The 11939-nt window shown below is 41.3% G+C and overlaps 2 protein-coding genes across 3 annotated transcripts in view; one reads left to right on the top strand and one right to left on the bottom strand.

Annotated features, from left to right (window-relative positions):
- The window catches only part of LOC306836848 (kunitz-type serine protease inhibitor IX-like), a 140719-nt gene that overhangs the window by 28914 nt on the left and 99866 nt on the right, over positions 1–11939 (top strand). The gene's annotated exons all lie outside the window — the stretch shown is intronic.
- On the bottom strand, positions 1249–11524 carry LOC306836839 (ER degradation-enhancing alpha-mannosidase-like protein 3). Of its 2 annotated transcripts, XM_079364155.1 has the most exons (21): positions 11201–11522; positions 10630–11103; positions 10441–10486; positions 9600–9700; positions 8967–9006; positions 8722–8834; positions 8437–8590; positions 8111–8245; positions 7834–7939; positions 7527–7624; positions 7318–7443; positions 7083–7166; positions 6361–6444; positions 5656–5780; positions 5353–5518; positions 5114–5271; positions 4903–5020; positions 4526–4699; positions 4089–4254; positions 3769–3960; positions 1249–3523 (listed from the first exon to the last, which is right to left on the bottom strand). In XM_079364155.1, the coding sequence occupies exons 2-21, from the start codon at positions 10779–10781 to the stop codon at positions 3252–3254; spliced, it is 2610 nt and encodes an 869-aa protein (XP_079220281.1). In that variant the 5' UTR covers positions 10782–11103; positions 11201–11522; the 3' UTR covers positions 1249–3251. The 2 variants fall into 2 exon arrangements, with proteins under 2 accessions (XP_079220281.1, XP_079220280.1); XM_079364154.1 differs by having other exon boundaries at positions 5114–5518; positions 11201–11524.

Genomic DNA, 11939 nt, shown 5'->3' with positions numbered 1-11939 from the left:
TCATGGATCAGTGAGATTTATTGGTCTACATAAAGGTTTCTTTTTTTTTTCAGGAATGGAGAAATATGAACAGTCTGTCATTGCAACCTGGATGTTGGTAGAGCAGGGTCATTACCAACACTTGGAGAGAAGGGAAGTTTGTCTGTCAACAAGGCTGGGTAAAGAGACAGAGACAACATTCTCACTGTACCTGATGGCAAAGTACACAACACAACAATAAAGATGAGATCCCCTATGGCGGACAGGTAATTTGATTGTTTGATACCACTTTACATTTTACCTACCTTTTGTCTTCTGCGTTCTCCTTACCCCTTTCTCCTGTTCTTCCCTCAGACTCATCCCCTATAGAAATAGTCCCACAGACCCCTAATAATTCAAAAACATATTCTTGATTTAAGTAATCAACTCAGTCATTTGCATGGTGATATCTGAAGGTTATTTTCCCCCCTATTCAACTTGAAAAAGAATGACTAGGCTTATGTACAGGGGATTTGGGTCTTTTTCAAAAGTTTCCCCAATTGGAATTTTTTGGGGCTTTTTTTTCCTTACTCAGGAAATACTGAGGATGTAAAAAAGTTGAGTTTGCTTCTGTTGCAATTTGTTTAAGGTTGACCCTTATTTTGGCTTAAAATGAATCAGAATCACCTTTACTGGCCAGGTATGTCTCGCACACAAGGAATTTAACATTGGTAGACTGTGCTCAATATAATATAATACAAAATAAATGTTAAATGTCACTTCATGAAATGTCATATTTTTCAACATGAAAGATTTTAGTTTGTCTCAGGGATTCTCTACTTGTCGTCGAGAAGCAAAAATTTCTCAGTTGAAGCAGTCTTAACTCACCTCTGTGATGTAAAGTTTCTTTGAATGAGCCAATTGTCTCCTTGAGGTTTTGTGTCTTTTCTGTCGCATTTTAGAGTTGAAAAAACAAAACAAAAAAACTACAAATATTCAGCACATAATGGATAGGGCGCATAAGCAGGGGTTAGCGGATCTAGCAGTATGCTATCCTTCAGTGCTCTCTTCTTATCAGTCAGGTATTCTGTTGAAACATCAGGAACACACAGCAGCATTAGTTACTCAGGGTGAGTATCACTCGTTACAGCCGGAAAGAAGATCTTACATTTTTGCACAATTCAGACAATGTATACAATTAAAAAAAAACAGCTGACTGTCAAGCTGAAACTAAAACTAACTTAAAATCTGTTAATTAAATAAATACTCACAACAACAAAAAATAACCTATCACATTGTGATTTCAAAATTTATTAACAAGACTGCCTCAGCTCACAGTCCCAAATGAAATTCAGAGAAGATGTGTTACAGAAACAGGAGCCATGTCATGCAGGTTTTTGGCACTTTTTAACCTGATCAAGAGAAAACTTAGAAAGAAAGGTAACATTGTGTTAATCTATATTCCAATATGTTAAATAGCATTTAAAAAAAAAAAAGAAAAGAAAGAAAACAGTCCTCCCTTACTTCCTGTCCATGTTTTATCTCTGAAGAGTAACATGAACAGTCCTGAGGTATACCTGTTGGCAAAGCCTCATACGGTGAAATGAAAATATTCATTGTCATGTTGGATTAAGACTTGATATTCACTCAGCAGCTTCATGATAAAGGTCGACTGTAAACAGAAAAAGTAAAATTACTCTGGCACAAAGTGTTTGTTGAAAACATACACAAGCTCACATTTATGTACCACCAGAATTTAAAAAAAAATAAAATCATGAAACAACTTAAAAGTGTAAACGACACAAGCGATATGGAGGAACTGATCAAAAGAGTTTATGAATTGTTGCATAATGTTCCTACACATTGGAACGCCAACAATATGTATAACTATGTTTTAAAACGGAGGGAAAGTAACAACAGTTACATTTAAGACTTGATGGAAGAAACAATACTGCAATCAAAAATGCATCCAAAAAGGCCCTGGAGTAGAACTGTTTGAGTTATATTTATTGGAAGCGTTACTTAGAAATCATTTGAGTTTTCATCTGAGTTTATTTGACATGATGCAAAAATCCTGCTGTTATTAAAATGAACCCTTTAGGAATTTCTGTAAATTAAAAGGTGCATAAAAAGTTGCATCTTTACATATGATCAGTGGTTCTTTAAGGACTGCAATTAAATTAACCTATTGCACATACAAAAAATGCAAAGACAGGCTGAATGTTTCATACCCGTGTTTCAAAGTGCAGAACAGTCTGGGACCGCAGCCCGACCTGTGATGATGCATCTGGAACTGACCCTGTAACATGCACAAAAAAACCCCCATCTTTGGTCGTCTTTACAAGGCTATTAAGAAGAGTTTAATTCAACGTGATTAATTACTTAGTTATTCACAAGTCAAAGGATGTTGAACCAGCTCTGAAAAACTAAACATACTTGTAAAGGATTCATTGATTTCAGCCTTGAGGAGCTTTTATTCCAATCAAGAGAAAGGTTTCATGTAAGAACGCTGATCTTTTAACTGAGACTTTAGTGTTTCAGTTAGTTCATACTGTACACAAAGCAAACACTCTTCAACATTCACACATCACAGCCAAAAAAAGAAAAAGAAAAACAAATGCAGAACACACACACACTCACACATTTTATCAAACTAGTCAACCCAGCAAACTGCATTTACTCTTTGAATTCCCTGAAGTTGCTTACATGTACAAAATCACCTTGTAAATTGGCCCCAGTTCACCTCCTTTATCTTCACATGCTGTGTTACTGAGACATTATGGGAGCTGACTCCCCCTACTGGTCAAGTCAACTTCCATTCTGCATTACTGAACATTTTAACAGTAGTTAGTTGAAGTGAAAAGGTGAATTCTACATTGAAAGGAACTAAATTGCATAAAAAAAACCTAGCTGAGTAGTTTCGATTTGTTTTCTCTGGGGTGAGGTCATTTAAAAAAAATCTAGTCAGTTATCCACGTCATTATCTCCACAAGCGTTTCTTCTGTGCCTACAACAGCAACACTACAGGATGAGCACAAGCTCGGACACCTTAACCTACACTTTACAGCCTCTAGCTACCAACTGTCGTTTCCTTTTGAACTCCCTGTCTAATATATACAGACACATCTTTAGGTTTCACAGTCGAGATAGGTTTAAAGTGTTGCCATCACACTGATCTACTCTTGTCTATCGGTTGCTAACATGCAGGCTGGGTATGTTAGGGTTCCGTGTAGGGCAGTTTTGGGGCTCCGAGGCACGAGCCAGTTCGGAAACGGACACAGGATCAGCAGCGGTCAAGGGTTTGTGTGTGGTCCACGGTTCGAGTTCGTAGCCGGAGATGAATCTGCCGAACACGGTTCAGTTCTGGCGTCCATGGCTGCCTCGGCGCAGGCTTTGTGCTGCTGCGTCTGTTGCTCGAATTCTTCCTCCTCTTCTTCCTTAAGAAGCAACTGTTCTTTCTCCAGGAAAAACTCCAGCGTTGGCCCTCTGGCTGCTCCTTCCTCGAGCTCTCCCTCCTCCGCCAAGCGGAGTTTGATGTTCATGCTGACGGGTATCTGTGTCTTATCTGGACAGGAAGGAGGAGTAGAACATGCATGAGATGCAAATGAGGCCAATGTTATCAAACACAAACTTTGACTTACACTCATTTATTTAAGATACAGTGTCTTACTATTGTTGGGAGTTAAAGGAATGACAGAAAACTGTAACACATTTAAAAAGGTATAATATGCAACTGTTAATCTGGTAGATATCACCCTTTAGCACCAGCCTCTCAGCGCACTCTCAGTCTCTCATCACTCTCATCCTCACCGTGTCCCAGCTGCCTCTCTTTTGGCAGCAGCAGCACGTCCACATTCTGATGTTCCTCCAAAGCAGCAGTGAGCATGGCCCCCTCGCGGCTAAACACAAACACCAAAGGCAGGTTGATGTCCTCAGTGGAGTCGCCGTCTCCAACCATCTGGAAGAGCGGGGTTTCCTCGCTGTTGCTCCCCTCTCTGTGGTCTGAGGAGGTTAAGTGAAACGTTAGAACGCGTGTGTTCGTAAAGTCCGGCCTTTTCCATGTTGCAGTCGTTTGGAAGATTTGTAAAACGACCCCTCGAGCCAGACTGTAGGTTTGTGACGCTCCTCACCTATGAAGACGACTCCGATGGCTCCTGCCTCCTGCAGCCGACGAGCCTTTGCTGCAAACATGCACTCACCACGCAGTGCCAGAGCAATGTGGCCTTCAAGCTCCTCCGCATTATCGATCGGTCCACACGCAGTGTAAGGGGAGGCTTTCACTATGCTGCCCTTCACCTGCAGCACAAAGGTTGGACGGTGTTATTTTGAGTTGTTACTAGAGATAATAGAGTGAAGTGACAAAAAAACAAAAACAACCTTGATTTTATTACCATCGAGAGTTGAGGGTGCAGTATGTTCTTCGATATGTTGCACTGATATTAAAGCAAAAATCTTCTCGAAGTATTCAGGCGTGTAAATGTGAGAATGTGCTTGAGTGTGTAGGGAGAAGGTGTAGTGGTCTTTGATCATGCATAAAAAAAAAAAAACTAAAAACGTTTTTACTCACCCCGTGCTCCATCTTGGTGAGGTCCATGCCAAACTTGGCAGGTCCGGCTGTGAGAACCGTTCTGCCCAGAAATGGAGGGGATATGAGCTGAACGATATGAGGAAACACCTCCTCCTCCTCCTGCATCTGGCTCAACTCTGCCACAAGTTTGACCCGGTACACTCCTCTATGATCCTTAAAGGGAATCAGATGAAGATAAAATGACAGGATTGTTTTGCACTGCCTGAATTCGGCAGTGTTTGTTTTGGACATGTTGCGATCCAGGAAAACCAAATATTTACACGTTTAGAGTTTAGGAATTTTACAAAACATAAAAATATGAAACAAAGAAAGACGGGCCAGAGGACGGATATGAGAAACGGCAACTAAAAAAATACCTTCTGTCTTCTGCCCTCTTCTGCCATGACCTCATTCAGTGGAGTGAGAGAAATGCCCATGCTTTTCAGGAACTCCACTGGCTCCATGCCGTTATCGTGGAGCGGGAGTTCAATCTCTCTGTAACATGCAAACAAGTTTGACGTCAAAGTTATACCTGTGAACGACTTTCAACTGAATCTAAAATCAAGCCCACTCTACAACTGAACACACCTGACGGGTAAGGGGTGAAAGGCGCGTCCCACTCCAGTCAGGTACTTGTAGCTGTCCCGGATGGTTTTGGCAAAGGAGGGGTTGTTGGGAAACAATGTCTCCAAGCTGGGACAGGAGTGTGTAAACAGGTCTTCTTCTTGAGAGACGGGAACTGTTTCCTGTAGGACAGAAAGGACGCCACGCGTGAAATGGCATAACAACGTGAGGACCTGTGTCAGTGACAAAGTGAGATCTCTCACCGTGTCGTTGCCCGGACACGGCGGCTTGGTGGTGGACAAAGACACAGGGAGGAGATGAGCCTCTGTAGTGAAGATGTAGTCATCGATATCGATTGGCAGCTCAGTCTTCTCCGAAAACAGCAGATACAGGTATTTAAACATCTCGGCCAGAAAGAACGAGTCCATCCTACGCACGCAAGCAAGCGGAGGAGAGGTGTGACAAGACTTTTATAAGAAGTATATCAAGGTTTCATAACAACAGATATTCCATCTAAAAACTACAGTGACTCATTTTACAAATTGGGTGTCATGGCCTGTGCTCACCTGTCTTCATGTGTCCCAGTGCGCACATCTTGAACAGCAGCAAATCCGCAAGGCACCCTGGCGTAGGCATTGAGCTTCTCCACAATGGACTGTCCAACTCTGAGGTAGTACGGGTCGCCAGTTGCCTGCAGATATCAAAACATCATCAACAACCCCCATCTTCCACAGATCGTTCCCTTTGCTAATAAGATGCTTTGTGAATCATTTCATAAAAGGGCCTGTTTGCAGGGCTTAAAGTGGAGAAAAAAAAATTCTGAGCCTGAAAAAAGTCGCTTTAAGGGCAATTGGCAAAAACGGCTCTGAAATTCTGTTTGGGTGATTTCTCAATATCATAGTACAAATCAGAGGATAAATCCTAAATTTCCGCTTAAAATGGGTGCAAAGGAACCTTGGCTGGATGTGACACCATGTGGACAGAGTAGGTGAGGGTTCTTTTTCCTTGCTTGTCTTCTTGCCCCTCATCCCAGCACAGTTATCCATTAACATGCTGACTGCCTGCTGCCACTCAAGCCCATAGGATAGCAGGACATCTTTCATGACTTGAATGAGTACTGCAGCGTTGGCAATATTTAAATATACGTAGAAATAGCGGGCTCTTTTCGATTTATTGGGTTCATTATTTTATTATTTCGCACCACATGCCTCACGCCTGAAACATTTAAGCCCTGTGTTTGTAACAAGCTGTAGTCCACTTCTTTTTTTTACCTTATAGAGGTAGTAGGTGCTTTCTGCAAACTCTGGTCTCAGTAAGTGTTGGCCCCAATGAACTCTGAACTCTGTGGTGAACGCCTGCAGTGACATAAAGGACAGAAATGTATATTAGGGACACTTGTTCAATCTAAAAAATGTTTTCAATTTCTTGATTCACGTAATTTATTTGCACCAAAAAAAAAGAAGAAGAGAATTACACAAAAGAAAAAAAACATTCATCAAGAATAGTAATGGCGGGAGAGGTTATAAAAGGACCTCCACGAGAAATACAGAAAATTTCAGAGAATAAGTCAACAACCGTAAAAGAAAGCAAAAAACAAACGAAAGTAAAGTAAGATTGTGAATAAATGAATGTGATGGATGTCATATTGTAACTTTAAAGACCCATACAGATAAGGTGATAGGACCCTGTGTATTCAGTTTTAAGTTTTATTTTTCAAATAATAATAATAATAATGGGGTATTACTGGCATCAGTAGTTTGGCTTTAATAAGGCTAATACAGACAATGTTTTTATGAGAGGGTCTGCTTAATGGAAAGCATCAACAGACTAGGAAGTAGCAGACATTACAATCTGATCACAAGTGCGTGAGAGGAAAAAAAACAAAAAAATCTCCATATTTTCCATCTCTATCCAGTGTTCAGAATACATTCATTCAACAAACGTGTCTGCACATGTAAGTCAACAGTACAATAAACGAGCAGAGCTTCTTTACCTCTGGAAGAAACTTGTGCTGTTTGGTGACTTGGTAAAGCATTTCATGAGTCTCGATGGCTGGCTTCAGATCTCCTCTCAAAACCTGTGGAAAAGAAAAACAAAAAAGAAAAACATCCAACAGCAACCTCTGCCATCAGCGGTGTAAAAGACATGAGACTAGGAAAGTCTTATAAAAGCTCAAGTCCATTTATCATTAGTAATGATAATTTAGTAATTTAGACAGGATCCCTCACCTGTAACCCAGGGAAGAACGCCAGCAGGGAGTCCATCCAGCTGCGCACGCTCACAGTGGGGTTGTGCATGTGCACATTGAGCAGCAGGGGAGGCTGACTGATGTACTTCATAATGGCACTGTAGTGCTGTGGGTAAACACACAACATGACACCGAGTATGAGCAGAATGCAGCAGGTGCTGGAGAACACACAGATGGAGGAGGACTTACAATGTTGAACCTTTCGAGAAAAACATTGTCCCCCAGGAGAATGTAGGCCTTCATCAGGTATTCGTAGTACGAGTCAATCCCGGCACCAACTCCACTGTCTGCAAACAAAACGAGTCAGAAGAGTAAGCTCAGTTTAAAATGCTCCATGTAGAGCCGTGGAATATCTGTGTTCTGTTAAATCAGTGTTCTGTTCGTGCTGTCGCTTTTTTCCACATTTTGATAAAAAAAAAAAAAAAAAAAAAACGTTTTATTTTTAATTTTTAATTTTATTTTTTTATAATATGTACACTTGTTCACATTGCCTCACCTCTTCTGACCCATTCTTCATTATGGATGTTTATCACAGTCCCCACCAAGTCGCTTCCTCTCTGCCTCCTGTCCCACAGGACGTCCAGAGCCTTCCTTGCATTTTCCTATAGAAGAGGTATTATTTACATAACAGATTCCATCTTTGATATGTCATTTTATTATCTTCCTGCGACTTGCAGCGGTTATAGCCAGCTATTAATTCATAAGTTATGTTCCGTGACTCGTCCTGTGTTCTTTCTCGTATTAGTTCCACACGAGGCAGAGGGAGGTAGTACCTCAAACACAGACTCTCCGGACAGTCTGCTGAGGGCAGCGAACTCCAGGATCATTGTTCCTGCGCATGCTGTGCAGGTGTCTGACTCAGTGCCTGTGCGTGAAAGAGGATTCAGGACTCCATATCGCAGGTTCACCTGGAAAATAGAGGAATTCACATTAAAGCTTCTCTCGGCCAAAATTGTCTGACTAACATTCTTTAATATAAAATCATTTAAATACAGTATTTTTCACGTGTTCCTCTGTGGAGCACAAACTAGAATTTCTCCTCCATCTGTAATACATGTGAATTAATTCCTGTGCAATGGAACAACAGAATGGGGAGAACCTTAGGGTAGGGAAGGCCACTTGTGGTGTTGAAGGCAGGCAGTAATCGATGGCCCAGTTCTTTGGCCATGTGTAGAAGCTCATCCTGATACCACTGCATCCTCTCGCCACGCTGCTGCAGCAAGTCCGCCATTACATGAGCTCCCAGAAGCCCTCTGAGAGGAAATAGATGTAATAATAAGAATATGAACAAAAGATGTTTTTGTAAGAGACTTATTTTTAAAAAACAGGCCATATTACTGCACATTCAGTACATGAGTTCATATATAAAAGACATGCTTGGTACCCTAAAACTCTGATGTTGGTCTCAAACACAGACACCACCACGTCGTTGTCCAGGCGCACGTCGCTCACAGTCTTCCTCACTGCATCCTCAAAGTCATCCAGCTTGTTTAGCACCTGCACACACACACACACACACACACACACACACACGCACAGCAGTAAACAAATCCAGAGTCAACACGTGACAAGAAAAAGCAAATCAAATGTCTTTCGTGCTTGTAAATGGAGGGGAAAGCAAGTACTCACCACCAGGGTATCAAGAGTGTCTATGAGCGTGAGCGAAAACCTGCAGCGAAGGAGGAGGGACACGTTATGATCACGAACGCACACTGTCAATGATCTGGTTTCATAAATGGATGGATATTTCTTTCAATCCATGACTGATCGCCTCCTTGTTAATCTCGTTGACTTAAATTAGAAAGTAATTCATGTGTTCCCTTAAAACTGGGACCTCTACTCCGTGGAGAATTAAATCTGTTGGGAACAGCACAATGTAACGCTAAAAGAAATACATTTTTTTTTTCATGAAGATGCCAAAGACGTTGCATAAACGCAATTGTTTCACCATTTATGACATAAACAGATGCATTTTTAGTTCATGAAAAACACTTCAAGAGCCTTTAATTTTGTAATCGACAGAGAATCACAGAAATGGCACAGGTGGATTTTTCTTCTTTGAACTCCCTCCCTATCTCCATCTTTGAAGTTTTCAGTAAAGAGTGAAACTTTACAGTCCGACAATTAAGTCAGTGGTCATTTATAATAAGCTGGACAAATTAAGCAAATAGGTGTCAGTCATGGAAGCTGCAAGGCTGCCCAATGAACTAGAAATTGTATGTTGTGTGATGATGATGATGATGATGATGATGAAGAACTCACTTCCCAAGGGAGTCATCTATGTCCCCTCTGTTAGGCTCCTGCCCACGGACTCTTCCCTTGCAGCTCAGAGGCATCAGCTCGTCTGCTGGATAGGCATATTTCTGCAACACAAACAACAGTTATCGTACTAAGGCTTCACTTTACACGTCTAAAGTTAAAGGTATCATCAAGGAAGGAGTCTGGGTGGTTTAAAATTCTCGAAGAGGACGAAAACAAGCAGCCAGGTAAACACCTTACATAAGTGCGGGAACATTTTTTTTGTGACTTGGTGCTACCAAGTCTCGCTATTTAAAGAATGAGATTATGGGTGAATTTTATTTGGTTTGGCGGACTTTATTTCAGATTTATTTCTACCAAGCCACCATCAATGAGAGGAGATATCAAGAGTGTTATTACTAATCCAACAACAATGCTTCTTTGATAATGGAAGAATATGTGTGTGCATGTATTCTGTCCTAAAGCACTCTCCTTCGCTTTTGTGATGGCTCACCTATTGCTACGTTATGACACATTTTTTATAAAACATATTTCCCCTTGTCACTTCTTCTAACTCTCAGTAACATGCTGCTCAGGACCAAAATGAATCAATACAGTCCATACTGTCCATTATATTCTATGAGGATGACAAACAGCTGCAGCAAAAATCCAGCCTGTTTGCTTTCTGCACAACCATACACACCTACATCAACAACAATGTTGGTTTGATAAGGTAGTTCTAAATACTTCAGGTGCTGCAGCTGTTTGGGTTGATTCGGGTGGTTTGTATTTGCTCTGCACACCTGCAATATGTCAACATAAATACTGGGATATTTTCAATAATAACATAAACGTTCCAGCTTACCATGTAACTACCATAAGCATGATCGAACATTTCAACGATTTGATCCCTGCCAAAAGTAAAAAGAACAATATATCAGTCACATGACAAAATAACACAAACGCTGCAAATTAGTTCTCAATATCACAAAGACTTGCACCCTCACGTATTCACAAACACATTAAAGCAGTGTTTCAGAGTGTTTCTCCTCACCTGATAACAAGTTTCTCCTCTCGTGTCATGCTCTGGTTCTCTTGACATTTGGCCCAGGTAAGCAGACAGGTGACAAGCAGTGTCGTTGTCAACACTCTACATCTAGAAGAATGGATCCTCCACCTGCACGGTTTATTCCCTATTTTATCCATGTGATCTTACCTCAGGTTAAGCTTTAATATGGACAAACAAACCCCTGTCCTTTGTCCACCTCCCACACAAAGTCAAACAGCCCTGCAGGCACAGCTGTCCCCCTTCAGAGCCACGATCATCCTCATTTTAGCAGGCAGTGGGTTATCGACAGAGGATTGCTACCTCACCGCTCCATTTCCATATTTGCACTGTAGTTGATCCAGTATTGTTACGACCACCACCACATGCCCACAGAGGACCTCAGCTGGTCGTATCCATGTAAACAATAGAGGCAGCTAGCTGTAGCTGGGTCTCGATAAAACAATCAATGTTGTCGTCAGCCTGTGAAGAAAAACAAGGCTTGCTGATAAGAGAGTAAGTAAGAGAAAAACTTCATGCCTAAAAGAATGAAATGTGAATACAAAATGTGGATACTTACAAAACTGAATCTCCCAGTCAGACATTGTGGCTAGTTTCAGTTAGCATCACAGTGCTGGGGGGATGTTGCTAGCCAGCTAACAAGTTGCTCCTTCGCCGTGTTCAATTTAGGTTTAGAAAAGCTTAAAAAGGGTTCAATGTTGCTCCAGGAACTATCCTGGTTAAAAAGAAAGGCTAAGTTCCGTTTACCATGATTGTCATACAGTTGAATGAACAATGACACGTCGTCATGTATCTCTACCATGTATAACGTTATAGTACTCTGACGTCGAGTCGCGAGCTGTCAGGCTGCCGAGCGCTTTCAGTAAAAGACGGGTTTCTTCAGCCCTGAACGATGTACTGCAGGCATGATTAACGCCCTCCTAGGCAAGTTTATAATGCTCTCAATTTGGGGGATTTCCAGATAGAGTGTTCAGATTTATAAATAAAGGAAGCTTAAATCTCAATTGTGCTTATGGAATTGTTTTCGCAAGTCGCTGGATGTCCGATGATCGTTCAGGCTAGGGCAAACGCTTCCCTGGCAGACTTCAGGTCGGGAAAACAAACCCCAATTTTCATTGACAGAGACATGCGTCACATGGTGGGAGAAGTCAAAGGAGGTTATTTACAGTCTGTGGTTAGACATCATACAGCAGTAATTTCATCCTGTGTAACTTGTAACTCTTTCCATGCAAATAATTTTATTATATCTGACAAATTGGTCCACTGAAAAGTAAGGTGTCAATAAAGTCCTTAATTCC

This window comes from Symphodus melops (genome assembly GCF_947650265.1).
Source record: "Symphodus melops genome assembly, chromosome: 16".
NCBI lineage: Eukaryota > Metazoa > Chordata > Actinopteri > Labriformes > Labridae > Symphodus > Symphodus melops.
The sequence above is the reverse complement of the archived record's forward strand: the minus strand, read 5'-3'. Positions and strand labels throughout refer to the sequence as shown.